The sequence below is a fragment of the Procambarus clarkii genome, chromosome 15 (genome assembly GCF_040958095.1).
Source record: "Procambarus clarkii isolate CNS0578487 chromosome 15, FALCON_Pclarkii_2.0, whole genome shotgun sequence".
In the NCBI taxonomy this organism is placed as follows: Eukaryota; Metazoa; Arthropoda; class Malacostraca; order Decapoda; family Cambaridae; genus Procambarus; species Procambarus clarkii.
In genome coordinates, this window is record NC_091164.1 from 21,834,377 (window position 1) to 21,861,054 (window position 26,678).

The 26,678-nt window shown below is 44.8% G+C and overlaps 1 protein-coding gene across 1 annotated transcript in view; it reads left to right on the forward strand.

Moving 5' to 3' along the window:
• The first annotated feature begins 249 nt into the window (after positions 1-249).
• LOC138364975 (SUMO-interacting motif-containing protein 1-like) overlaps positions 250-26,678 on the forward strand; it is a 32,130-nt gene continuing 5,701 nt past the window's right edge. The window contains exons 1-6 of the mRNA XM_069325062.1: positions 250-694; positions 1,804-2,239; positions 13,098-13,800; positions 15,038-15,304; positions 24,283-24,412; positions 25,677-26,222. Coding sequence (XP_069181163.1) covers positions 250-694; positions 1,804-2,239; positions 13,098-13,800; positions 15,038-15,304; positions 24,283-24,412; positions 25,677-26,222 — 2,527 coding nt within the window. The remainder of the gene's footprint in view (positions 695-1,803; positions 2,240-13,097; positions 13,801-15,037; positions 15,305-24,282; positions 24,413-25,676; positions 26,223-26,678) is intronic.

A 26,678-nucleotide genomic window follows, 5' to 3' on the forward strand; every position in this document is an offset into this window, starting at 1 on the left:
TTAATTCCCTGTAATGTATGTACAAAGTGACAGTGCTAATTATTAATAGCAATTACCGTCCTAGGTGCTCTGTGATTATCTAGTGACACCTAATCAAGCCTATGTGCATTTCTATGTCAATCTGAGCTGCTGTGAAAACTTCTCAACTCTTCACGATTTGAGGTAAGTTTACCAGACCATCTTGTGCCAGGGGCCAAGCATAATTTTCAGTGTCTTTTCAAGTGCTAAGTTGTGATAATTGAGCCAACCATGGAGGAGCAAGTTGAGTCGTTGTTGGCTAATCCAGACTTTGAGGGAATTAAAAACTTAAAAAAGTCTGCCTTAATAAATATGGCAAATAAGCTAGAATTAACAGCCAACAATAAAATGACTAAGGCACAAATATTGAGAGTGATTGTGATCCATTTAGTAGAGAATGGTGAGTTAGAGATTCTGGATGAGGTACGAGAGGAGACTAGTGACCAGATTGCTTTAAGGCGTCTTGAGTTAGAAGCGCAAGTAGCATATGCTAAGATTGAAGCTGAGAAGCAACAGAAAGTATTAGAGTTTGAAGCTCAACGGTTGGAGATTGAGGCACAAAATAGTGGTTTAGTGGCCCAGTTGCAACTTGAGGCAACAAAGAAACAACAATTAGAAATTCAGCAGAGTATGGCTGAAAATAATAACAGGTTGGAACAGCAGAGAATTGCAGCAGGTTTGGGTAACACTAGTAATAATCCAGAGAGTACAATTAGTTCTTCCCAGTACAGTAAACATGTAGATTTACCTAAGTTCAATGAGGAAGATCCAGAAAGATTTTTTTTTACATTTTAAGAATTTAGCAGTCAGCATGAACTGGCCAGTGGATCAATGGGTTGCCATTATGCAAGCACAATTTAAGGGGAAAGCTCAGGAGGTATTTGCATCTATTCCTGCTGAGAATTCTTTCGATTTTAAATTTATTCAACAGAGCATCTTGAATGCATACCAGCAGATCCCAGAGGCACATAGACAAAAATTCAGAAGTTTAAAAAGAGCACATGATCAGACTATTTCTGACTATGTACGGGTTAAATTAAATCACTTTGGCAGATGGATTAAAGCACTTAATATTATAGAGTTTTAGACTTTGAGAGACCTCATAGTAACTGAGGAAGTAGTGGGATGTCTACCAGAGAAATTAGCTTTGTTTATGGATGAAAATAAACAAACCACTGATCTTATAAAACTAGTCAAGCTAGCTGATGAGCATGAATTACTTACTAAAGTGCCTTTTAGAGCACCAATTAATCATTGTAATGCTAAAACTAATCATTATGCGCCTAAAAATCATGTTTTCCAGACTCGACCAGCTACCTCACCTTCTCCCCTTAACCCTTCTCCTGTAAAGCCTAAATCTGAGAAACAACAGACAGGGTTGTCAACCTCAAGTAACGTAGTGATTAAGCCTGCAGTGGGTTCGGCTGTTCCGACCACTGGCAGATATTGCACGCATTGCAGGAGAAGAGGTCATGAGGTAAATTCCTGTTATGCTTTGCACAATGAGTTGAGACCAACTGGTCTGATTATGAGTAGGGGTTTGCAAACCTTTAATGCCAATGTTGCTCCAGTCATGCCCAAGTGGATGACTAATTTTGATCCATACCTACATTCGGGAACCCTATTATGTACTAGTGGAACCTGGAAACCAGTTCAGTTGTTAAGGGACACTGGTGCTTCCCAGTCTTTAATTTCTCGCTGTGTTCTTACTGATGTTAGCACAGAAGACACTGGAGAGGTAGTGTTATTGTCTTGCATAATGGCATATGTCTCATAAATTTGCAGGACCGCATCAAGTAGTAAAACGTCTTGGGGAAGTTATTTACAAAGTTTGCCATCCCAAACAGAAACAACAGACCATGAATGTACATGTAAACCGGTTGAAGCCTTATTGTGGGCCTAGTATTGTGGCTTGTTGTGTTGCTGAGGAGGTAAATCCTGAAGAGTTGAGTGTTGCAAGAGAAGATGGTAATTCGTGTTTGTCTAATTCCAGTTCCGGGGAAGAATTGTTGTGTCATTTGCAGGATGAGGAGAGAGCAGAGTTCCTGGACCTTTTGGAGGTGTCTTCTAGCTTGTTTGGGGAGGTCCCCACTCAGACGTCTCTCATTACTCATGACATTAACCTGACAAATGTAACTCCAATTCGGCTGCACCCTTATCGAGTGACACCCGATAAACGTCGTATCATCCAGGAGGAGGTTGATTATCTTCTTCAACATGGGTTCATTAGACCCAGTCAGAGCTCCTGGAGTTCACCGTGTTTAGTAGTACCAAAACCAGAAGATAAGTGGAGATTAGTAGTGGATTATAGAAAACTCAACCAGGTAACTGTAGTTGATGTATATCCATTACCTTTATTGGAGGAATGTATCGATACTATAGGTCATGTTAAGTTTGTATCTAAATTGCACTTATCTAAAGGGTATCACCAGATCCCACTTACAGATTTTGCAAGGGAAGTGACAGCATTTATCACCCCTGATGGAGCTTTCGAGTTTAATGTAATGCCATTTGGATTAAGGAATGCTCCAGCAACTTTTCAGAAGTTAATGATTCTTTGTTGAAGGATGTGCCAGATTGTAGTGCATATTTGGATGACATTGTGATTTTCAGTAAGAATTGGGTAGTTCATATGTCCAGTTTAAAGAAGTTGTTTACTGTGTTACAACATGCTAATTTGACTGTGAATTTGAAGAAATGTAGTTGGGCTAAAGGAACAATAGTGTATTTAGGACATGAGGTCGGACAAGGAAGGATAGTCCCATTGCAAGACAAGATCCAGGCAATTGTGGAGTACCCAGTCCTAACAAATAAGAAGTCTGTGCAGAGATTTATTGGAATGTGTGCGTATTATAGGAGATATTGTAAAAACTTTTCCATTGTTGCTGCAAATTTTCTAAGGAAACAGGTAAAATTTAAGTGGATGCAGGAGTGTCAGAACTCTTTTCAGAAGTTGAAAGGAATTCTCTCAACCTCACCTGTGCTAGCTAGACTACAGTATGATAAACCTTTTATTCTGCACATAGACGCCTCAGACCTAGGAGCAGGTGCTGTTCTGTTCCAAGTAGGACCAGATGAGTTAGAACACCCTGTTTATTATTTCTCTCGTAAATTTGACAGGACACAAACTAATTATTCTGTAGTTGAGAAAGAAGCACTTTGTTTGATATTGGCAGTTAAGAAAGTTGAGACATATTTGTCAGGAAATCAAGTGGTAGTATATACAGATCATAATCCATTGACATTTATCAACTCTATGAAGTGTAAAAACCAGAGAATACTTAGATGGTCATTGATTCTGCAAGAATTCAATGTTGTAATTCGTCATATTCCTGGGAGGCAAAATGTTATTGCTGATGCCTTATCCAGGGGATTTCCTGTTGCAGTGCCATAATATGTAGTGTTCTTTATTCATAAGATGTATGTAAATTTTGTATTTTTTTTTACTGTGTGAAATTTCATTGTTTTCTACTTTGAGCTTTTGTTGAAGTATTTTCATGTTGCATTTTCATGTTATATTTCATGCAATAAAATAATGAAATCAACCTTCAGTTAATATCATTTTTTTCTTAGGGGCCGGGAGTGATACGTCCTCCCTGACCTTCGTCGAGGGAGGACGTATCACTCCTTCCTCCAAGATGTTCTCCTATCTCTACTCTCTTATATCAGCTTACTGCCTTAATAAAATATTTATTCTACATGTATAAACATCTGCCATGATCGCTGGGCACACGATCTAACACAGGCAACCACTGCAACAACTGTTATATTAGCTTACTGCAGAATTTGTATCTGGAGGGCGCTCGATCAGCTGTGGCTCCAAGATGTCATCCCTCCTATGACATCCAACCAGGTCTCTTTTAGACTGTCTCATAGCTCTTCTGCTCCTGACTTGAATACATTAAATCTTCTCACAGGCTTCACACATAAATGCCTGCCTGGTTCCCTCCTCTTGAAGGAGCACACAATTAGGTGGTCCTCCTCTACCAGGAGCTCAACGTCGTCTATGCCTTCAAATGCCCACTTGGGGACTGTAAGCCCCAAAGAACTCAGTATATAGGCAAGACAACAACATCTCTTTCCAGACGATTAACGATGCATAAGCAACAGGGCTCCATTAAAGAACATATAATCTCTTCCCACAACCAGACCATCACCAGAGAAATCTTAACAAACAACACAGAAATCATCGATAGATACAGCGATAGCAGGCGGCTAGATATCTGCGAGGCATTACACATCAAGAAGTCAACACCAGCAATCAACAGCCAATTAATGCACAACTATATTCTACCCACTTCAAGACTCCGCACCAATATAGAAGCATCAAGAAATATGGGCCAATAGGCCCTTTGCAGTTACTTCCATTCTTCCCTTTAATTTACCCAATTTATACCCATTGTTTCTTTTTCTGTCTTGTGTTGAAAGTTTTGTTCACCTCATCCAAAACACTTGTAACATATCACCTCACCCAAATGCGGGTATATAAAATGAAAGCTGTTTAAATTATAGCATAGTAGGACTCTGTTTAGTGTTTGCAGGTTATAGTTGTGTGTGTGTAAACTAAAGTCTTTGAAAATGTAATAAGTTACTACGAAACGCGTTCAAGTGTCGCGTCAGACTAGAAATAAAAATGAATTTTCGAGAATTGATTTTTCAATTACCATCGACAGTGAAAAGAAACATAAGAAATATTGGGAAAATTCGTGTTAGAATTACTAATCTTACTTTTTCGGTAATATTTAATAATATATGTCTACAGGAAAGACTGCTACCAAAATATACTAATATATATATATATATATATATATATATATATATATATATATATATATATATATATATATATATATATATATATATATATATATATATGTATATATATATATATATATATATATATATATATATATATATATATATGGTGTATTGTTTAATTGTGTATTGTTTATCCCCCTTTATTCTTTGCACTACATCTTGCCTCAGCCAGTTCTTGAAACTTACCACCGACTTGGGGTTGGCTAAAGACTAAGAGGTTATACGATACATTAACAGCAAGAACCCGGTGACTGGCCCAAAGTGGCCGTATTATCTCGCCTATGCTCTAGAGAAGACAGATTGAAAAATGGTAAATGTTTCCAAAAAATTAAGATGGTTTATTGCGTGGATTCTTGCAGTAAAAGATCTCTGCATTCTCAAGGGTTAATAATTCATGGGCTTTGAATGATGTTGTTAGGTTGCAACAATACTCCACCCTAGAGAGCACTTGAGTCTCAAAGTACCATCATTGGATTGGCGTCTCTTGTGTGAAGGTTCGTGTCATCTAGCTTGCCAATATTCTTGCAGTTGTGAGCGCAAATTTATGGCGTTCTTTAAGAATAAAGTTTTATGGCATGATTACTCCCCAATCTTTTATACTGTTATGTTTATGTCTCAACCTTTTCGTTCGATGTTGTGATTGGACTGAGTTTTGTTTGTGGGTTCCGTTTTGATATTTTCGTTTTCAAAAGCGGAGTTGCTGGAACCGATCATCAATGAGCATGTTGCGTTCTATAACCAATTGGAAGATCTCATTTACATCAATTTGGAGGTTTGGCGAGTCCTCTATATTCTCTACTCTCATAAAATATCGTAATGTCATCTGCTAAATATTATACAGTACAGCAGTTTGTGTTGTTGTCTGTGTCCCACACGAGAGTGACAAGACGAGGCTCTTTTAATGTATTGACTATTACTCTCTGGGTGCTGTTGGGTAAGGAACTGAAGATCGCTCTTCATTGTTTGCCAGATATTCTTTTTGTGCGCGACAGCACACTCGTCACTTATGGAATGCTTTAGTGAAATCTGCGTTTATTTTATTGTCAATTTGAGTGTCTTCCATGGCCAGTAAGGCGTGTCACAGTGGTCTAACAAGACGGAGAGGGGCACGAACCTCAGGACTTTAACCCATGTTATCAAGGGTTATATAGACGCTTTGACTCCGCGTGTTCTGTGATCTCATTTCTAAATACTCTTTAATGGATTTTGTGTATATAATATTTATCAGTCTTTAATGTTTTCAAATTTCTTCACTACTTCCATTATGGAGTGGTGTGATGTCTGCAGACACACACACACACAGAACATTGTATTGCACATATGTAAGACCAATTCTGGAATATGCAGCCCCTGCATGGAGCCCGTACCATGTCAAGCATTAGACGAAGCTGGAAAATGTTCAGAGGTATGCCACTAGGCTAGTCCCAGAACTAAGAGGCATGAGTTACGAGGAAAGGTTGCTTGAACTGCACCTCTAATCGCTGGAAGACAGGAGAGCTCGGGAAGATATGATCACTACCTACAAAATTCTCAGAGGAATTAACAGGATAGATAAAAATAACTGTTTAACACGGGTGGTACACGAACAAGGGGACACAGATGGAAACTGAGTACCCAAATGAACCACAGAGACATTAGAAAGTAATTCTAAGTGTCAGAGTAGTTAACAATTGGAATGCATTAAGTAGATTTGGTAGAATCCAATAGGCTCCACAATCTGTACACCAGTTGAGAGATGGGACCAAAGAGCCAAAGCTCAACCCCAGCAAGCACAACTAGGTGAGTTCAACTAGGTGAGTACAGGATGCAGCCCATAACAGCTATTAACTCCCCGACACCTACTTACTGCTAGGTGAACAGAGTTATCAAGTGAAAGAAACTACCCATTTGCTTCTGTCTCATCTGGGAATCGAACCTGGGTCCATGGATTGTGAATTGTAAACAGTGATCACTCGGCCGCGAGACCCTGTTGTTAAACAAGTTAAAACTCCGGAGCTGGAGCCCGTGAGGCAGTTCGATGTTGACTTGGACCTCGTTCTGGCAGCTCCTGCGACGGCGCTGGAACCAAGCATGTTGACGTTTGCCTTTCCATTGGAAAATTACAGCAACGTGGAGAGGGGGGACCTGCTGCATGGGTAGCAACTTCCCTGCCATATCGACCTACCCAGGCTTTGCTCCCTGGAGAGGACACTCCAGTCTCGCCTCACAGCGTCGAACCAGCACGGGAAGCGACAGTCTACCGGTTATTAGTCTCCTGCTCGATTGGCCAAGAGGACGACGCCAGGGGTTGCTTCCGACGGTGGGAGGGGTCATCGCCCCCACCCATACCGCCCCCCCACCCTCACGCGGGCAAGCCCCAGCCAGTAAGGTGTTGCCTCGCCAAAGTCCATTAACCTCACTGGGTGCGAGGGGTTAAGGGGTAAAAACAAACAAGCGGACCAACAACTTTGCACAAAGCAATACCAGATCCAGAAAGAAAATATCAACTGCACTAAAGCTGGGACACGGAACGTCAGGACACTGACACCCGGTTACTATGACGACCTGCAGGAAATCAACAACGCCCGAAAAACAGTAACCATCGATAAGGAGCTGAGCAGACTGCGGATGGATATTGTTGCTCTCCAAATGATCAGGTTTACAAGATCAGGATCTGTGTGTGTGAGAGAGAGAGAGAGAACCTTCTCCTTCTACTGGCAAGGAAAACCTTCAGACGAGACCAGAGAACACGGTGTGCGAGTCGTCGTCAGGACTGCCTTATGGGACCCATCATAGTACAGTGGGCACACATGGGCCTACTCTCTCGAGGTGCTCATTTTGGCTTGTGTTGTTTGCCTGTTCTTTTTTTTTTAGCTTAATTATGTGAAGTTGCGGTTAATTGGTTCCCATTTAATCAATTTATTATATAAATTGAATTTGCTGAACTCTTCTCCTCTTGGATTGGGAGCGCCTGCTCAGATCTGTTGTCCATGCTAATTTGAACTTCGATTTGGCTGTGTTTTAAGTAACTTGTATATATAATCCTTATGTTCTTAATTAATATATCATTGTAAAAATAAGGTCTAAGGTGTTTTCATATGTTGTAGGCTTTACTACTTGTTGGTTGGCAAATTTGTCATACATCCGTAAGAAGATATTTGTGAGTGTTGACCTAGACTCCTTTGGCTCATATATCTCTATTTTCCATATTTTTTCATCTTCAGTGACATTAGATGAAATTACCAACCAAGATGATGTTTGTAAAGTTTTCTAAGCATAATTCTTTACTATCAGCTAGTCCTTAAACTCCTGAAGATTTATACTTTATGGCTAATTTACTAGAACAATAATCATATTTAAGATTCTATTTTCATTATCAACACTTCCTTTCTGGCGTTTAGCACTATTCCATGTCACTAATGGCTGCCCTGTGACCTGTGTCTTCTGTCTCTCCTGACAAAATTGTATTTTGATCTGCATGCATATTTTGCTGCCACACTGGTCTTTGATGCGAGTTCCTGTTAAGGCAGCAAATACTTTATATTCCTCAGGCGTCGAGGCCTCTGAAAGTTATCATTTACAGTTCTGACACCAATCTGATCATAGTTGAACAAACCAACATTTCGTTTTCAATTCGACGAGACTTGCTGTATTTGTTAAATATTTTATGGGAGAACTTTCTCTTGTTTAAAAAGACGTTTTTAGAGAGGAAAGATTCTATCAATAAGATAAGATTGTAATTGAGTACAATGTGAATATAACGTATTTTGTAAACATTTATTGCCAAGGATGATCCTCTTACAAATATTTGCCATATAATATTTAGTTTCTGTCATTGCAAGAGAATTATCTGAATTAGGAAACAAATATCGCTTCTTGTTGGACATCTTTAAGGATGTTTTCATAAACTTTATCAAAAACATATTTATCAAAATCAGCAGCATCACCAGCTACTGCAGTAATATGTTCATTTGAGAGCATATCTGAGTTGCTGGCTCCACAGCTGGAGGTGCAGCCATAAGCTCTGGTGTCCCCTCTGCATATATGGAAATATACTTTGCTACGTGAATTAACATATACCACGGTCACTCAGAAATCAACGTGAATGACGTTCATTTGTAAGAAGCATTTGGCCTTGCATGTGATAATATCGAGACTGAACTGTAATGAATTGTATCGAAGCTATTTCTCTCGAAACAAAAATAAAAATACAGTGTGAGCACTCGGTGTGCATATTAGTGACGAATTTTGACAATTAGGAGCTTATTGCATTTTCCTTTAACGTATATTGCATCTTCTGCTGGACATTGCGGCAATTAGTTGGTTTCTTCCTGTCGTTAAGTTATGAAGAATGTTGACCAGACCACACACTAGAAGGTGAAGGGACGACGACGTTTTGGTCCGTCCAGGACCGAAACGTTGTCGTCCCTTCACCTAGACCTCTAGACCCCTTCACACTTTCCCTAGAAGGTCGTGGTCCCTTCACCTTCTAGTGTGTGGTCTGGTCAACACAATTTAGCCCCGTTAATGTGACTCATCGCCTGCTTATGAAGAATCTCTTGTACTGATCTCTGAGGCTGACAGTCTGCACGTGGACACTTCCACTCTGGGACTGTCAGCACTAACTATATCTAAATACTGCCACGACAAAAACATCTCTCTAAATGTATATGCAAATGCACAAACAACAACGCTTCATCAAGGACCGTTGTATAATTCCTACATACAACCAGATCGTCACCAGCTACTTGATATCTTAACCACCTACACCGATATCTTAACCAGTTACACCGATATCTTAACCACCTACACCGATATCTTAACCACCTACAACGATATCTTAATCAGTTACACGGATATCTTAATCATCTACACCGATATCTTAACCAGCTACACCGATATCTTAATCAGTTACACGGATATCTTAATCATCTACACCGATATCTTAACCAGCTACCACTTTAACTTACCCATCTACACCGATATCTTAACCACCTACACCGATATCTTAATCAGCTACACCGATATCTTAACCAGCTACACCGATATCTTAATCAGTTACACGGATATCTTAATCATCTACACCGATATCTTAACCAGCTACCCCTTTAACTTACCCATCTACACTGATATCTTAACCAGCTACACCGATATCTTAACCAGTTACACGGATATCTTAATCAGCTACACCGATATCTTAACCAGCTACCCCTTTAACTTACCCATCTACACTGATATCTTAACCAGCTACCCCTTTAACTTACCCATCTACACTGATATCTTAACCAGCTACACCGATATCTTAACCACCTTCACCGATATCTTAACCAGCTACTGTCGGAAATCTGACCCACATGTCAACATAATATAGTTACCCACTAAGAATTTAAAGAAAATGGGAGATTCCGTGACGTCATCACAACACGTATATAGTGAAGTCTAATTATTCTTTCAAACTACAGTCTATTGTTTAAGCTTAATAAAATAGTATTCACTAGGACTGAATAATCATACCATACACCAGCAGTACACTGCAAAGTTACTGAGAAGGTGAGCTGCTCAACAGTCTGTGAAGCTTACATACACTAGCTGTGCCACAGGTGCCACTTGAGTGCCAGCCGCCATACACTAGGTGTGCCACAGGAGCCACTTGAGTGCCAGCTGTCATACACTAGCTGTGCCACAGGTGCTACTTGAGTGCCAGCCGCCATACACTAGCTGTGCCACAGGTGCCACTTGAGTGCCAGCTGTCATACACTAGCCGTGCCACAGGTGCCACTTGAGGGCCAGCCGCCATGCACTAGCTGTGCCACAGGTGCCACTTGAGTGCCAGCCGCCATACACTAGCTGTGCCACAGGTGCCACTTGAGTGCCAGCCGCCATGCACTAGCTGTGCCACAGGTGCCACTTGAGTGCCAGCCGCCATACACTATCTGTGCCACAGGTGCCACTGAAGTGCCAGCTGTCATACACTAGCTGTGCCACAGGTGCCACTTGAGTGCCAGCTGTCATACACTAGCTGTGCCACAGGTGCCACTTGAGTGCCAGCCGATATACACTTGCTGCCCCACAGGTGCCATTTGAGTGCCAGCCGCCCCACAGGTGCCACTTGAGTGCCAGCCGCCATACACTAGCTGTGCCACAGGTGCCACTTGAGTGCCAGCCGCCATACACTAGCTGTGCCACAGGTGCCACTTGAGGGCCAGCCGCCATACACTAGCCGTGCCACAGGTGCCACTTGAGTGCCAGCCGCCATACACTATCTGTGCCACAGGTGCCACTGAAGTGCCAGCTGTCATACACTAGCTGTGCCACAGGTGCCACTTGAGGGCCAGCCGCCATACACTAGCCGTGCCACAGGTGCCACTTGAGTGCCAGCCGATATACACTTGCTGCCCCACAGGTGCCATTTGAGTGCCAGCCGCCCCACAGGTGCCACTTGAGTGCCCGCCGCCATACACTAGCCGTGCCACAGGTGCCACTTGAGTGCCAGCTGTCATACACTAGCTGTGCCACAGGTGCCACTTGAGTGCCAGCCGATATACACTTGCTGCCCACAGGTGCCATTTGAGTGCCAGCCGCCCCACAGGTGCCACTTGAGTGCCAGCCGCCATACACTAGCTGTGCCACAGGTGCCACTTGAGTGCCAGCCGCCATACACTAGCTGTGCCACAGGTACCACTTGAGGGCCTGCCGCCATACACTAGCCGTGCCACAGGTGCCACTTGAGTGCCAGCCGCCATACACTAGCTGTGCCACAGGTGCCACTTGAGGGCCAGCCGCCATACACTAGCCGTGCCACAGGTGCCACTTGAGTGCCAGTTACCATACACTAGCTGTGCCACAGGTGCCACTTGAGTGCCAGCCGCCAGCTTACAACTGGACAACATGAGCCACGCCCTAACAGCTATCTCACTGCCTCATCAGGCCGTACCTACATTATAGCTAAGGACTCAAATTACCTTTTATTAACACAGTAGATCACTAGATTTAATCCTACTGTAGTTTAGACCACCATGTGTGGTATAATTCATATGTAAAATAAGGTAAATATTTATAGTTTATTATATGAGCACCCATTGTGCTATAAGCTATAAATATCCCTTCAAACTATGTGGGGACATAATTCTGGCAGGCTGAATCAAATGTACAGTCCAATTAGAATCATCATAATTCAATATTGAACTTAAACAATAATCATATAACAAATAGAAATAAATCTTCACAAAGAATAAAATCAAATAATTGCCAGCTGGGATTTTCCCACAGCTTCACCGAAATAATCAATATATAAAACGAAAATAGAAGAAATGACGTCAGAACACATTAGAAATCAAGCAATTTCATCCAACTATCATCAACATTGGATGAGGTTGTTTGACTTAGAAGCATTCAGACGTTGATACGTTCAACCATCGTCTAACAGCTTCCAGGTCACCTACTGCCCTAGTCATCACCATCTGCGTCACGCCTAACTTTACCTAACTTTGTTATATATTACTAGAGAGAGTGTCTACCCTCGCTTGGTGTCTGCTTGGCGAAGTTTGGTTGGGAGAGAAGGTGTGGGGAGGGGTGGTAATGGGGTGGACGGGGGAGGGAAGAGGGGGTGGAATGGAGGGGGTGACAGACTCTCCTGGACATTGAATGGTGTCCTTTCTAGTATAAATATAATTATTAAAAACACTTTCACGACATTCCTGACCTCTCCCGCCCTCCGCGCCGCCGCGGGCTGGAAGATCCGCCCCACGGTAAACTCCCTCACTTACATCACCTCGCAGGAACTTATCTGGAAACAGTTTACCTAAGGAAGTAATGGCCCGGTAAACCTGGCCTGAATCTTGAATCATTCGCACACAAATGTTGCATTAGGGTTATTGCACCTTCTCGCGTCCCGTTGCATCCCTGTTATTGTAGCTCCTCCCGTTGGTCTGAGTCAGTCTTCTCACGCTCTGTTGCTACACTGTTATGGCTCCTCTCTCCTTCTTCTGCTTCAGTCTTAGACAGCTTAGTTCCTGCTGTTACACCACTGTCAAACACCCTTTTCATTTTCTTTTACATGAATGTTTGAAGTCTTTTCATGTTGCTTTGTATCAATGTTAAACATCTCCTGTTCTGTTGTATCAATGTTGAACATCTCCTCATGTTCTGTTGCATCAATGTTGAACATCTCCTCATGTTCTGTTGAATCAATGTTAAACATCTCTGGTTTAGGGCATCCGCGTTAAATATCTTTTCGAATTCTGTTCCTAGATAATTTTAATATATTTATCATCTATTTCCAGATATTCCAACATAAAACGCAGCGCAGGTAAGATGTCACCTGCACAGGACTACAACAGTCTGGGGCAGGACTACAACAGTCTGGGGCAGGACTACAACAGTCTGGGGCAGGACTACAACAGTCTGGTGCAGGACTACAACAGTCTGGGGCAGGTCTACAACAGTCTGGGGCAGGTCTACAACAGTCTGGGGCAGGACTACAACAGTCTGGGGCAGGACTACAACAGTCTGGGGCAGGACTACAACAGTCTGGTGCAGGACTACAACAGTCTGGGGCAGGTCTACAACAGTCTGGTGCAGGACTACAACAGTCTGGGGCAGGACTACAACAGTCTGGGGCAGGTCTACAACAGTCTGGGGCAGGACTACAACAGTCTGGGGCAGGACTACAACAGTCTGGGGCAGGACTACAACAGTCTGGGGCAGGTCTACAACAGTCTGGTGCAGGACTACAACAGTCTGGTGCAGGACTACAACAGTCTGGTGCAGGTCTACAACAGTCTGGTGCAGGTCTACAACAGTCTGGTGCAGGTCTACAACAGTCTGGTGCAGGTCTACAACAGTCTGGTGCAGGTCTACAACAGTCTGGTGCAGGTCTACAACAGTCTGGTGCAGGTCTACAACAGTCTGGTGCAGGACTACAACAGTCTGGTGCAGGTCTACAACAGTCTGGTGCAGGACTACAACAGTCTGGTTGTAACACGGGTTAGGGTTTCCCGCTTATCTTTCCTTCTTCTTTTCCCCCTCTACCCGCATTCTTACTCTTTATTCTCTACAAGGGACTCCAAAACTTTTACCAAAGCCAACTCCACGCCACGTGGTCCTAAGACGATTGACCGACTTAGGATTCTACACCCAGTATGACGTGACCTAGGCTTTGAGCAAAACCCTAGAGTCGCCTCCGCCGCCACCACCAGACCAGCAACACAGAGCAATGATCGAGGTCTGGATTGATCATGCTAATTAATCAACCTTGGGGCTTGATCCCCACTATAACCGATGACCTTGAGTGTGGAATAAATTACACGGTAAGGATGACTTCCGATTTAGTGTTAGAATCGGCGCCCAATCCAACTCTGCCTCGTGTGGACCACGTGACCAGGACAAGTAAACATAAACAAATGGAAACAATAAAAATGCAAAATATTAACTAATTAATTTATTAAAAGAAAAACTAAAACAAAATCTAAATATGTTCACTCCCTGTCACTTTAACACTCCCTACTTGACCTGAATGGCAATGTGACTATCCCTATAAATAACCATAGCAACTATACCTTGGGCAACCAGCTAGATGTTGAGGGCTGGTCTTGGGAGAGGTAAGATGGGTGACCTCTCCCAGTAGATCTGGAGTCCACACTGATCTCTCCCTCGTCTGGTCTACCCCAGACTAGAGCATTGTATCCTTCCGCATAGTCTAAGTTTTACCAAGTTACTTAGCCAGGTTTAAGTTATAACAATTAACCTCTGTTGTACTTAATTGATCCAGACTGGTTGAATTATTTTACTGAAATTAAATTACACAAGCATCTAACGGTAGAGCTGTTCCCGATCCCCAAAATGGTTAATTGAACTTTGAAAATAGTAGACATGTCAACCCTGATGACCTATGACCGCCAGTCACTCCACCTTACAACTTAGATCTGATTCGTGACGTCACTGATGGTGACTTAACTCAATTAGAATACTCTTGATATTGTACCCAGTACTATTATACAATACAATTTTAATACAAAATGAATAAAGGCTAGTTTCTCTAACTTACTGAATACTATAGGATGGTTCATTATACGCAGCTATGAACAAGGCGTCGATTATTTTCACCGCGAATTCCCCTGGGGTCAGGTCCCGGGTCACCACGCGGCTCAGCTTCCCATTCTCTTTTGTCGATAAACCACTCTGGATAATTCTTACAACCAGCCTAGTTTGTTACATGGTGCAGGACTACAACAGTCTGGTGCAGGTCTACAACAGTCTGGTGCAGCTCTACAACAGTCTGGTGCAGGACTACAACAGTCTGGTGCAGGTCTACAACAGTCTGGTGCAGGACTACAACAGTCTGGTGCAGGTCTACAACAGTCTGGGGCAGGTCTACAACTGTCTGGGGCAGGTCTACAACAGTCTGGTGCAGGACTACAACAGTCTGGTGCAGGACTACAACAGTCTGGTGCAGGACTACAACAGTCTGGAGCCGGGGAGCAGATGTCTGGTTAGTCTCCGTGGTGTAGTGGTAAGACACTCGCCTGGCGTTCCGCGAGCGCTTTGTCATAGGGTTCGTATCCTGGCCGGGGAGGATTTACTGGGCCCAAATCCTTAACTGTAGCCTCTGTTTAACTCAACAGTAAAATGTGTACTTGGTTGTAACAACGATTCTTCGCGGCGGGGATCGTATTCCAGGGACCTGCCCGAAACGCTACACGTACTAGTGGCTGTACGAGAATGTAACAACTCTTGTATATATCTCAAAAAAAAAAAAAATTAATCAATCATATTAAGACGGAATAGTCTGTAGTGAAGGTCTTTGTAGGTTAAGTGTGTGTGATGACCCATGAACTTGTTGTCATTTACGACTGGCATTGTTTACAACGGTACTTTACCTGGGGTGAGTTATTTACATAATTGATTTACTTATGCTGGAGAGTCCTTACATAGGAGTCACCTCCCACAAGCTGAGGTCGAGGGTCGGGATTTTAACACGTTTAATTTTCAGTAATAATATCTAAACAGACTTAGTTTTCAATTTGCAAGAATTGTTTAATCCTAAAGAGAGTCAGTGACTAAACTCTCAGTGTATATAGACTTAGAATACACTTCTCAGTGTATATACACTTGGAATACACTTCACAGTGTAAATACACTTAGAATACCCTTCTCAGTGTAAATACACTTAGAATACATTTCTCAGATTTCTCAGTGTATATACACTTTGAATACACTTCTCAGTGTATATACACTTAGAATACACCTCTCAGTGTATATACACTTAGAATACACTTCTCAGTGTATATACACTTAGAATACACCTCTCAGTGTATATACACTTAGAATACACTTGTCAGTGTATATACACTTGTCAGTGTATATACACTTAGAATACACTTCTCAGTGTATATACACTTAGAATACACTTCTCAGTGTATATACACTTCTCAGTGTATATACACTTAGAATACACTTCTCAGTGTATTGTGACGATAATCTCCTTCAAGAGATTGAGCCTGCTCTTCCCTCCAAAAAACGTCGATACATAAATCCCTATAAAACTAGTTTGGAAGAAATATCCAACAACGACAACATCTCCAAGGTTTGCCAGAGAGCAAAACGTATGCAGCCAGGAACACCTGCTCCACCTCGAACCACCAAACTACCTGTCTTGTCGCCTGCTCATCGCTGATTGGCTGCGGGTCCAGCTGCAACTGCACTCCACCCACCACACTACTTGATGTCTGGGGCCGCGCCGACCTCAGTCCTCAGAATATCCAGTGCTTTCATCAGGTTAACACGTCTCGTTGGTAGACTAAGCTGTGGCTTACGTGTACTAAGAGATGTGATAGCTTAAAGCCAATATTTCTGCACCTCTTATTTGATTGTATATTGCTCACTTGTTATTACTCACTTGTCTTAACGTAACTTTTCATTTTGTCATTTGATTATTCTTACTATTTTGATTGATTGATTTTATTATACGAATTTGTATGTCCATTTTATTCATGTTTTGCTTTTCTAACTTAATTAAAATTTCATTATTAAATTTACTTGTGTTTTGTGTGTCTTCTCATTACCTTACCACAGACGAAGTTCCAGATTTTCTATTTTTTGTTTCTATATGTGACGAGGCCATACCCCTAGCTTTTGAACAGCCGAACACCAACGCGTTACCGTCACAGTATATACACTTAGAATACACTTCTCAGTGTATATACACTTAGAATACACTTCTCAGTGTATATACACTTAGAATACACTTCTCAGTGTATATACTGTGTTCACATCACGCTGTGAGGAGCCAGAAATATATGTGACGCCGACAATAAACAAGACTCAGGGCACCTCTCGTAATCCCTGCCAGAAACGTGGTATTATTAAGCATTTTTTAAAACACAGGAATGGCTTCACCGTTGAGCACTCTGGTTCCATCAGAGTCGTGGACTTTTATTTAGAAGACGAGATTTTGAAGGATTTCCCCGGGAATTACGTTTAAATTTGATCTTATTTGTTGACTAAGCTGCGGCTTCCTGTCTGTCTGCCAACTTATTTTGAAATTCAAATATTTAGGGTAAACGAATTAAGTCAAAATATTTTATTTTGGATTTTGTTATTTATGTTATATTATTTGATATTAAGAGTTAAAAGGATTGTGAAGAATATAAATATTTTTTCTACGAATTTATATTGCAATTTTCTTGAATAGTCAACATCTCTGTTGACTATTGTCCATAGTAATATCGTCCATATCTTCACTCTGTTACTAATTAATTATCTGTATAATGTGTGCATTTATATGTGTGTTTTGTAAGGTCACTTGACCTTCCTCTTCCACCCACAGACCTTCACATAGTCCCTCCCACCTCCCTCTCCCAGGTGACGCCACGCCCACAGCACCTCACATTATCCTGGCCTGAGGTACAGTAACTCGTACAGTTCTTATTACTGAAGTAAAATCCTCGTTTTAGAGATATTATGAATATAAGTAATTGATGATTTAAATTATACTATTATATAATTTGTTCTATTAAAGTCATCCGCATTATATAATTTTCAAGAGTTAAAGATTGTGTTTTGCACAAACGGCACTGTCAGTGTGTGGGAGACTGTCAGTGTGTGGGAGACTGTCAGTGTGTGGGACACTGTCAGTGTGTGGGTCACTGTCAGTGTGTGGGTCACTGTCAGTGTGTGGGTCACTGTCAGTGTGTGGGACACTCTCAGTGTGTGGGACACTGTCAGTGTGTGGGAGACTGTCAGTGTTTGTGGGACACTGTCAGTGTGTGGGACACTGTCAGTGTGTGGGACACTGTCAGTGTATGGGTCACTGTCAGTGTGTGGGACACTGTCAGTGTGTGGGAAACTGTCAGTGTGTGGGACACTGTCAGTGAGTGGGAGACTGTCAGTGTGTGGGTCACAGTGTGTAGGAGACTGTCAGTGTGTGGGACACTGCCAGTGTGTGTTTACTAGTTGTGTTTTTGCGGGGGTTGAGCTTTGCTCTTTCGGCCCGCCTCTCAACTGTCAATCAACTGTTTACTAACTACTTTTTTTTTCCACACACACCACACACACACACACCCCAGGAAGCAGCCCGTGACAGCTGACTAACTCCCAGGTACCTATTTACTGCTAGGTAACAGGGGCACTTAGGGTGAAAGAAACTTTGCCCATTTGTTTCTGCCTCGTGCGGGAATCGAACCCGCGCCACAGAATTACGAATCCTGCGCGCTATCCACCAGGCTACGAGGCCCCTAAGTGTGGGTCACTGTCAGTGTGTGGGAGACTGTCAGTGTGTGGGTCACTGTCAGTGTGTGGGTCACAGTCAGTGTGTGGGTCACAGTGTGTAGGAGACTGTCAGTGTGTGGGACACTGCCAGTGTGTGGGTCACAGTCAGTGTGTAGGAGACTGTCAGTGTGTGGGACACTGCCAGTGTGTGGGTCACTGTCAGTGTGTGGGAGACTGTCAGTGTGTGGGTCACTGTCAGTGTGTGGGTCACAGTCAGTGTGTGGGTCACAGTGTGTAGGAGACTGTCAGTGTGTGGGACACTGCCAGTGTGTGGGTCACAGTCAGTGTGTAGGAGACTGTCAGTGTGTGGGTCACAGTCAGTGTGTGGGTCACAGTCAGTGTGTGGGTCACAGTCAGTGTGTAGGAGACTGTCAGTGTGTGGGACACTGCCAGTGTGTGGGAGACTGTCAGTGTGTGGGTCACTGTCAGTGTGTGGGACACTGTCAGTGTGTGGGTAACTGTCAGTGTGTGGGAGACTGTCAGTGTGTGGGTCACTGTCAGTGTGTGGGACACTGTCAGTGTGTGGGTCACTGTCAGTGTGTGGGTCACTGTCAGTGTGTGGGACACTGTCAGTGTGTGGGACACTGTCAGTGTGTGGGACACTGTCAGTGTGTGGGTCACTGTCAGTGTGTGGGAGACTGTCAGTGTGTGGGTCACTGTCAGTGTGTGGGTCACTGTCAGTGTGTGGGTCACTGTCAGTGTGTGGGTCACAGTCAGTGTGTGGGTCACTGTCAATGTGTGGGAGACTGTCAGTGTGTGGGTCACTGTCAGTGTGTGGGTCACAGTCAGTGTGTGGGTCACTGTCAGTGTGTGGGTCACTGTCAGTGTGTGGGTCACAGTCAGTGTGTGGGTCACTGTCAGTGTGTGGGTCACTGTCAGTGTGTGGGACACTGTCAGTGTGTGGGACACTGTCAGTGTGTGGGTCACTGTCAGTGTGTGGGAGACTGTCAGTGTGTGGGTCACTGTGTGGGTCACTGTCAGTGTGTGGGTCACTGTGTGGGTCACTGTCAGTGTGTGGGTCACTGTCAGTGTGTGGGAGACTTTCAGTGTGTGGGTCACTGTCAGTGTGTGGGACACTGTCAGTGTGTGGGTCACTGTCAGTGTGTGGGTCACAGTCAGTGTGTGGGTCACTGTCAGTGTGTGGGTCACTGTCAGTGTGTGGGTCACTGTCAGTGTGTGGGACACTGTCAGTGTGTGGGTCACTGTCAGTGTGTGGGTCACAGTCAGTGTGTGGGTCACTGTCTGTGTGTGGGAGACTTTCAGTGTGTGGGTCACTGTCAGTGTGTGGGACACTGTCAGTGTGTGGGTCACTGTCAGTGTGTGGGTCACAGTCAGTGTGTGGGTCACTGTCAGTGTGTGGGAGACTGTCAGTGTGTGGGACACTGTCAGTGTGTGGGACACTGTCAGTGTATGGGTCACTGTCAGTGTGTGGGTCACTGTCAGTGTGTGGGACACTGTCAGTGTGTGGGACACTGTCAGTGTGTGGGAGACTGTCAGTGTGTGTGGGACACTGTCAGTGTGTGGGACACTGTCAGTGTGTGGGACACTGTCAGTGTATGGGTCACTGTCATTGTGTGGGACACTGTCAGTGTGTGGGACACTGTCAGTGTGTGGGAAACTGTCAGTGTGTGGGACACTGCCAGTGTGTGGGTCACAGTGTGTAGGAGACTGTCAGTGTGTGGGAAACTGTCAGTGTGTGGGACACTGTCAGTGTGTGGGACACTGTCAGTGAGTGGGAGACTGTCAGTGTGTGGGACACTGTCAGTGTGTGGGACACTGTCAGTGTGTGGGTGACACTGTCAGTGAGTGGGAGACTGTCAGTGTGTGGGACACTGTCAGTGTGTGGGACACTGTCAGTGTGTGGGACACTGTCAGTGAGTGGGAGACTGTCAGTGTGTGGGACACTGTCAGTGTGTGGGACACTGTCAGTGTGTGGGACACTGTCAGTGAGTGGGAGACTGTCAGTGTGTGGGTCACAGTGTGTAGGAGACTGTCAGTGTGTGTTTACTAGTTGTGTTTTTGCGGGGGTTGAGCTTTGCTCTTTCGGCCCGCCTCTCAACTGTCAATCAACTGTTTACTAACTACTTCTTTTTTTTTTCCCACACACCACACACACACACACACACACACCAGGAAGCAGCCCGTGACAGCTGACTAACTCCCAGGTACCTATTTACTGCTAGGTAACAGGGGCACTTAGGGTGAAAGAAACTTTGCCCATTTGTTTCTGCCTCGTGCGGGAATCGAACCCGCGCCACAGAATTACGAATCCTGCGCGCTATCCACCAGGCTACGAGGCCCCTAAGTGTGGGTCACTGTCAGTGTGTGGGAGACTGTCAGTGTGTGGGTCACTGTCAGTGTGTGGGTCACAGTGTGTAGGAGACTGTCAGTGTGTGGGACACTGCCAGTGTGTGGGTCACAGTCAGTGTGTAGGAGACTGTCAGTGTGTGGGACAGTGCCAGTGTGTGGGCCACTGTCAGTGTGTGGGAGACTGTCAGTGTGTGGGTCACAGTCAGTGTGTGGGTCACAGTCAGTGTGTAGGAGACTGTCAGTGTGTGGGTCACAGTCAGTGTGTGGGTCACAGTGTGTGGGTCACAGTGTGTAGGAGACTGTCAGTGTGTGGGACACTGCCAGTGTGTGGGAGACTGTCAGTGTGTGGGTCACTGTCAGTGTGTGGGACACTGTCAGTGTGTGGGTCACTGTCAGTGTGTGGGAGACTGTCAGTGTGTGGGTCACTGTCAGTGTGTGGGTCACTGTCAGTGTGTTGGTCACAGTCAGTGTGTGGGTCACTGTCAGTGTGTGGGTCACTGTCAGTGTGTGGGTCACTGTCAGTGTGTGGGACACTGTCAGTGTGTGGGACACTGTCAGTGTGTGGGTCACTGTCAGTGTGTGGGAGACTGTCAGTGTGTGGGTCACTGTCATTGTGTGGGTCACTGTCAGTGTGTGGGAGACTGTCAGTGTGTGGGTCACTGTCAGTGTGTGGGAGACTTTCAGTGTGTGGGTCACTGTCAGTGTGTGGGTCACAGTTAGTGTGTGGGTCACTGTCAATGTGTGGGAGACTTTCAGTGTGTGGGTCACTGTCAGTGTGTGGGACACTGTCAGTGTGTGGGTCACTGTCAGTGTGTGGGTCACAGTCAGTGTGTGAGTCACTGTCAGTGTGTGGGTCACTGTCAGTGTGTGGGTCACTGTCAGTGTGTGGGACACTGTCAGTGTGTGGGTCACTTTCAGTTTGTGGGACACTGTCAGTGTGTGGGTCACTGTCAGTGTGTGGGACACTGTCAGTGTGTGGGTCACTGTCAGTGTGTGGGTCAATGTCAGTGTGTGGGACACTGCCAGGGTGTGGGTCACTGTCAGTGTGTGGGTCACAGTCAGTGTGTAGGAGACTGTCAGTGTGTGGGTCACAGTCAGTGTGTAGGACACTGTCAGTGTGTGGGTCACAGTCAGTGTGTAGGACACTGTCAGTGTGTGGGTCACTGTCAGTGTGTGGGTCACTGTCAGTGTGTGGGAGACTGTCAGTGTGTGGGTCACTGTCAGTGTGTGGGTCACTGTCAGTGTGTGGGAGACTGTCAGTGTGTGGGTCACGGTCAGTGTGTGGGAGACTGTCAGTGTGTGGGTCACTGTCAGTGTGTGGGTCACTGTCAGTGTGTGGGAGACTGTCAGTGTGTGGGTCACTGTCAGTGTGTGGGTCCCTGTCAGTGTGTGGGAGACTGTCAGTGTGTGGGTCACTGTCAGTGTGTGGGTCACTGTCAGTGTGTGGGAGACTGTCAGTGTGTGGGTCACTGTCAGTGTGTGGGAGACTGTCAGTGTGTGGGAGACTGTCAGTGTGTGGGTCACTGTCAGTGTGTGGGTCACTGTCAGTGTGTGGGTCACTGTCAGTGTGTGGGTCACTGTCAGTGTGTGGGTCACTGTCAGTGTGTGGGAGACTGTCAGTGTGTGGGTCACTGTCAGTGTGTGGGTCACTGTCAGTGTGTGGGAGACTGTCAGTGTGTGGGTCACTGTCAGTGTGTGGGAGACTGTCAGTGTGTGGGAGACTGTCAGTGTGTGGGTCACTGTCAGTGTGTGGGTCACTGTCAGTGTGTGGGAGACTGTCAGTGTGTGGGTCACTGTCAGTGTGTTGGACACTGTCAGTGTGTAGGACACTGTCAGTGTGTGGGTCACTGTCAGTGTGTGGGAGACTGTCAGTGTGTGGGAGACTGTCAGTGTGTGGGTCACTGTCAGTGTGTGGGTCACTGTCAGTGTGTGGGGCGTTGTCAGTGTGTCTTAAACATTTAAGACTAGTTTTCGTCTTGATTAAAACTACGATTGTTCCCCGTTAATCCATGACTTGCAACTAGTGTTGACCTGCCCTTCTGGTCACAGTGTCAGACACTACAAGCCGCCCTAACGAGGACACAATTAACGACCAGAATTTTTGAGATAAGTTTCGTTGCTAAAGCTTGCCTCCTTCTATGATGGTAACTGAGCTATGGTCTAGGTGGTGTGGACACCGTCCACAGCCTTACTTATATTGTAGAATGTCGCATATTGTCTGACTTTCGCCCTCCTGGGCTGAGGTATGCTGAACTCTGTAACTACTATATGAGTACTGGAACACTTGATGATATATTGGACTTGTACCCTAAATTAACCATAGATGTAACTTTATAACCTGAGCTTGTAAAAGCATCTTAATCACCTTCAGTGGTTAAGTTCTTAATTGCACACTAGTTTCTCTTGTCAGGTATTTCACCCTGTCAGAGTAAAAGAGACAAATATATTTGTATGTATGTGTATATATGTATGTATGTATGTATGTGTGTGTATGTATGTGTATAAAGTACAAAGCTGATCAGAATTACATTTCACCATTATAAATTCACATTAATGCATTCATAAATCTTGTATCTATGTATTTACGTATGTAGCTGAGCCTAACATTTTAAAAGCACTACGATCACCTTCTGTGGTTGTTCAATAAATCTCTGAACTGTATGTTTGACAAATCTTTCACCCTGTCCATGGAGGACAGAAGAAAATGTATATATGCTGGTTAGCATTGTAAATGTGTGGCCACGTCTATGGTAGAAAATAATAATAATAAAAAAAACAGCTTTACTGTCAAAAATCTAGAACTTGAAGCAACTCCATGTACTTTATATTTATATATATATATATATATATATATATATATATATATATATATATATATATATATATATATATATATATATATATATATATATATATATATATATAAAACGTACCCTCTCTTAACAATTCCCAGACAACCTGCCAAACAGATTGCTGTGCAATCAATAACACGGTTGTGATTGGCTCGTCACCCGATGGAGGGTGTGGACGTGTCACGGGCAGCGCTCGTCAGTTCAGACCTAGCGGGTGTGTGAGGAAGGTGTCCCTGACGACTGTGCGGGCGAGGTGCGCCGGTTGAATTGACATGGGGACTTATCGGCCTCCGGTGAAGAGGACGTCGGCAGGTCCTTCATTTACGGTGTCGGTGGACCATCCGTTGGTTGGGGTCGCCCTGGTGGAGGTCCTGCTCCCACCTGCCCTTGTGGGCCCCGGCTCCCAGGGCCACAGTGTCTTCAGATCTGGAGAAGATGCCTCAGCTTGGGTCGGTGAGGAGGCGCTATACTCACAGGCGCCTGGGTCGCGCCTGTGAGTATAGCGCACTACAGTTCTGATGACTTACTCCTTTTGCAGAAGAGTGCGCGCCGGTGTCCCCAGGATGATGTGGAACATGTGGGCAGTGTGGCCTCTGTGGGAGTTCCTGACGGTGAGGGTGTGAGCCGTGAGGATGAGGCGATAGTGGAGGTGCCTGCGGAGGGAACAGGTGGGAGTGGTGTGGTGCCTGTTCCTGCCTGAGTTTCCGATGTTACTCCTGTGTACCGCCCCCCCCTCCCCGCCTCTGTGTGCCGGTTCTCCGGGGGTTGTTGCCCCCTGATGTGAACGCTGGTACGAACCGTGAGTAAGTACTCGTGCTGAAAAAGGACGCTGTCCGGAGACTTCGTACTGCTAGGCCCTGTGGTGAGGGACTCTGTCCAGCCGTCGCCTTGTAGGCAACCGGCACGAGGCTCCCCCCCCCCCACCGGAGGTGTTGGGCCTCGTGCAAGTTGTTCCAGAGTTTGTGTCGTCCGCGGCGCTCACATGCAGGTGTCTACCCGACGCAAGATGAGTGCCATGTGTGGAATGCGTACTGTTAAAAATATCCTAAGTTATGTTTCTGGGAAAGTATACATGTTACTGAGCTAGTTCACAGGTGTTTCTCCGCATGTTGTTTCGATTGTATAGTTTTTTTGTTTTTTATATTCCTTTGTTTTTCCTGTTTTCCTGTTGTGTAGTTTTGGTTTGCTGTGGCGCTCAGGTGCCTTTTTATGTTTCTAATTTTGAACTTTGTTTATACCTAATAATTTAAGTGTTTTGTGTATAATTTGTGTATATATTTGTGTGTGTTTTGTCCATGTTTTCTACTGCGTGTCCCCGGCCATCGGGTCTGTGTGTTGTCTCGTCAGTGTTACGGTCGAGGTGGGTTAGGTATTTATACTTTTTAGTAATTATATTGCATTGTGTGTCCTGTGTTTTCTGGGTTGTGAACTGTTGAGGTATGCGGGTGTAATCCTTCCCCCTTGTGTTGTCTTCTTGTTGTGTTCCCCTCCGTCTCGTTTTCATTCATGTTCCTGTCATTTATTTATGTACTGCCTTGTTGCTCTGTCCCCGGGATGGCTGGTTTGTTTCCCTGTGTTGGTGTCTGTGCTCTCTGTGTGTTTGCTGCTTTGTTTTATATTATATTTATGTATTTTATGAAAAGATAAAAAATGACTCGGTTGAACACCTTTGAAAGCTATGGGAAGGAACGAGATGAACTTCCCGTTCGTAAATCTCAAAGCGGAACGCATGCGCCTAACCCAGCTGGTGTACCATGATGCAATAAATGATCTTCACTTAAAACTTATGTGTGGCTCCGAGCAACTAAAACGCGAGCTCGCTTAATCATACGTGGTGCACCTAACAGCTATGCAGGCGATGAGTCACAATAACGTGGCTAAAGTAAGTTGACCAGACATTAGTAACATACATAGTATGTTATTATGGCATAGTAACACCAGCTGACACCATTGTAACACCAGCTGTCACCATTGTAACACCAGCTGGCACCATTGTAACACCAGCTGGCACCATTGTAACACCAGCTGGCACCATTATAACACCAGCTGGCACCATTGTAACACCAGCTGGCACCATTGTAACACCAGCTGACACCATTGTAACACCAGCTGACACCATTGTAAAACCAGCTGACACCATTGTAACACCAGCTGGCACCATTGTAACACCAGCTGACACCATTGTAACACCAGCTGACACCATTGTAAAACCAGCTGACACCATTGTAACACCAGCTGACACCATTGTAACACCAGCTGACACCATTGTAACACCAGCTAACACCATTGTAACAACAGCTGACACCATTGTAACACCAGCTGACACCATTGTAACAACAGCTGACACCATTGTAACACCAGCTGACACCATTGTAACAACAGCTGACACCATTGTAACACCAGCTGACACCATTGTAACACCAGCTGACACCATTGTAACACTTAACGTTATTATAACATCAAGTGAAAACGTTAAGTGTAAGCCAAGACTGATATCTCTGTAACACCAACTTACCAACTGGTGCTCTTAGTTATATTTCCTTAAACCGTCTCCCCAATATGTAGAGGTGAGGGTAACCTGGTACTCACTGAGTGGCACGGGACCTGGTACTCACTGAGTGGCACCGGACCTGGTACTCACTGAGTGGCACCGGACCTGGTACTCACTGAGTGGCACCGGACCTGGTACTCACTGAGTGGCACGGGACCTGGTACTCACTGAGTGGCACGGGACCTGGTACTCACCTAGTGGCACGGGACCTGGTACTCACTGAGTGGCACGGGACCTGGTACTCACCTAGTGGCACGGGACCTGGTACTCACTGAGTGGCACGGGACCTGGTACTCACTGAGTGGCACGGGACCTGGTACTCACTGAGTGGCACGGGACCTGGTACTCACTGAGTGGCACGGGACCTGGTACTCACTGAGTGG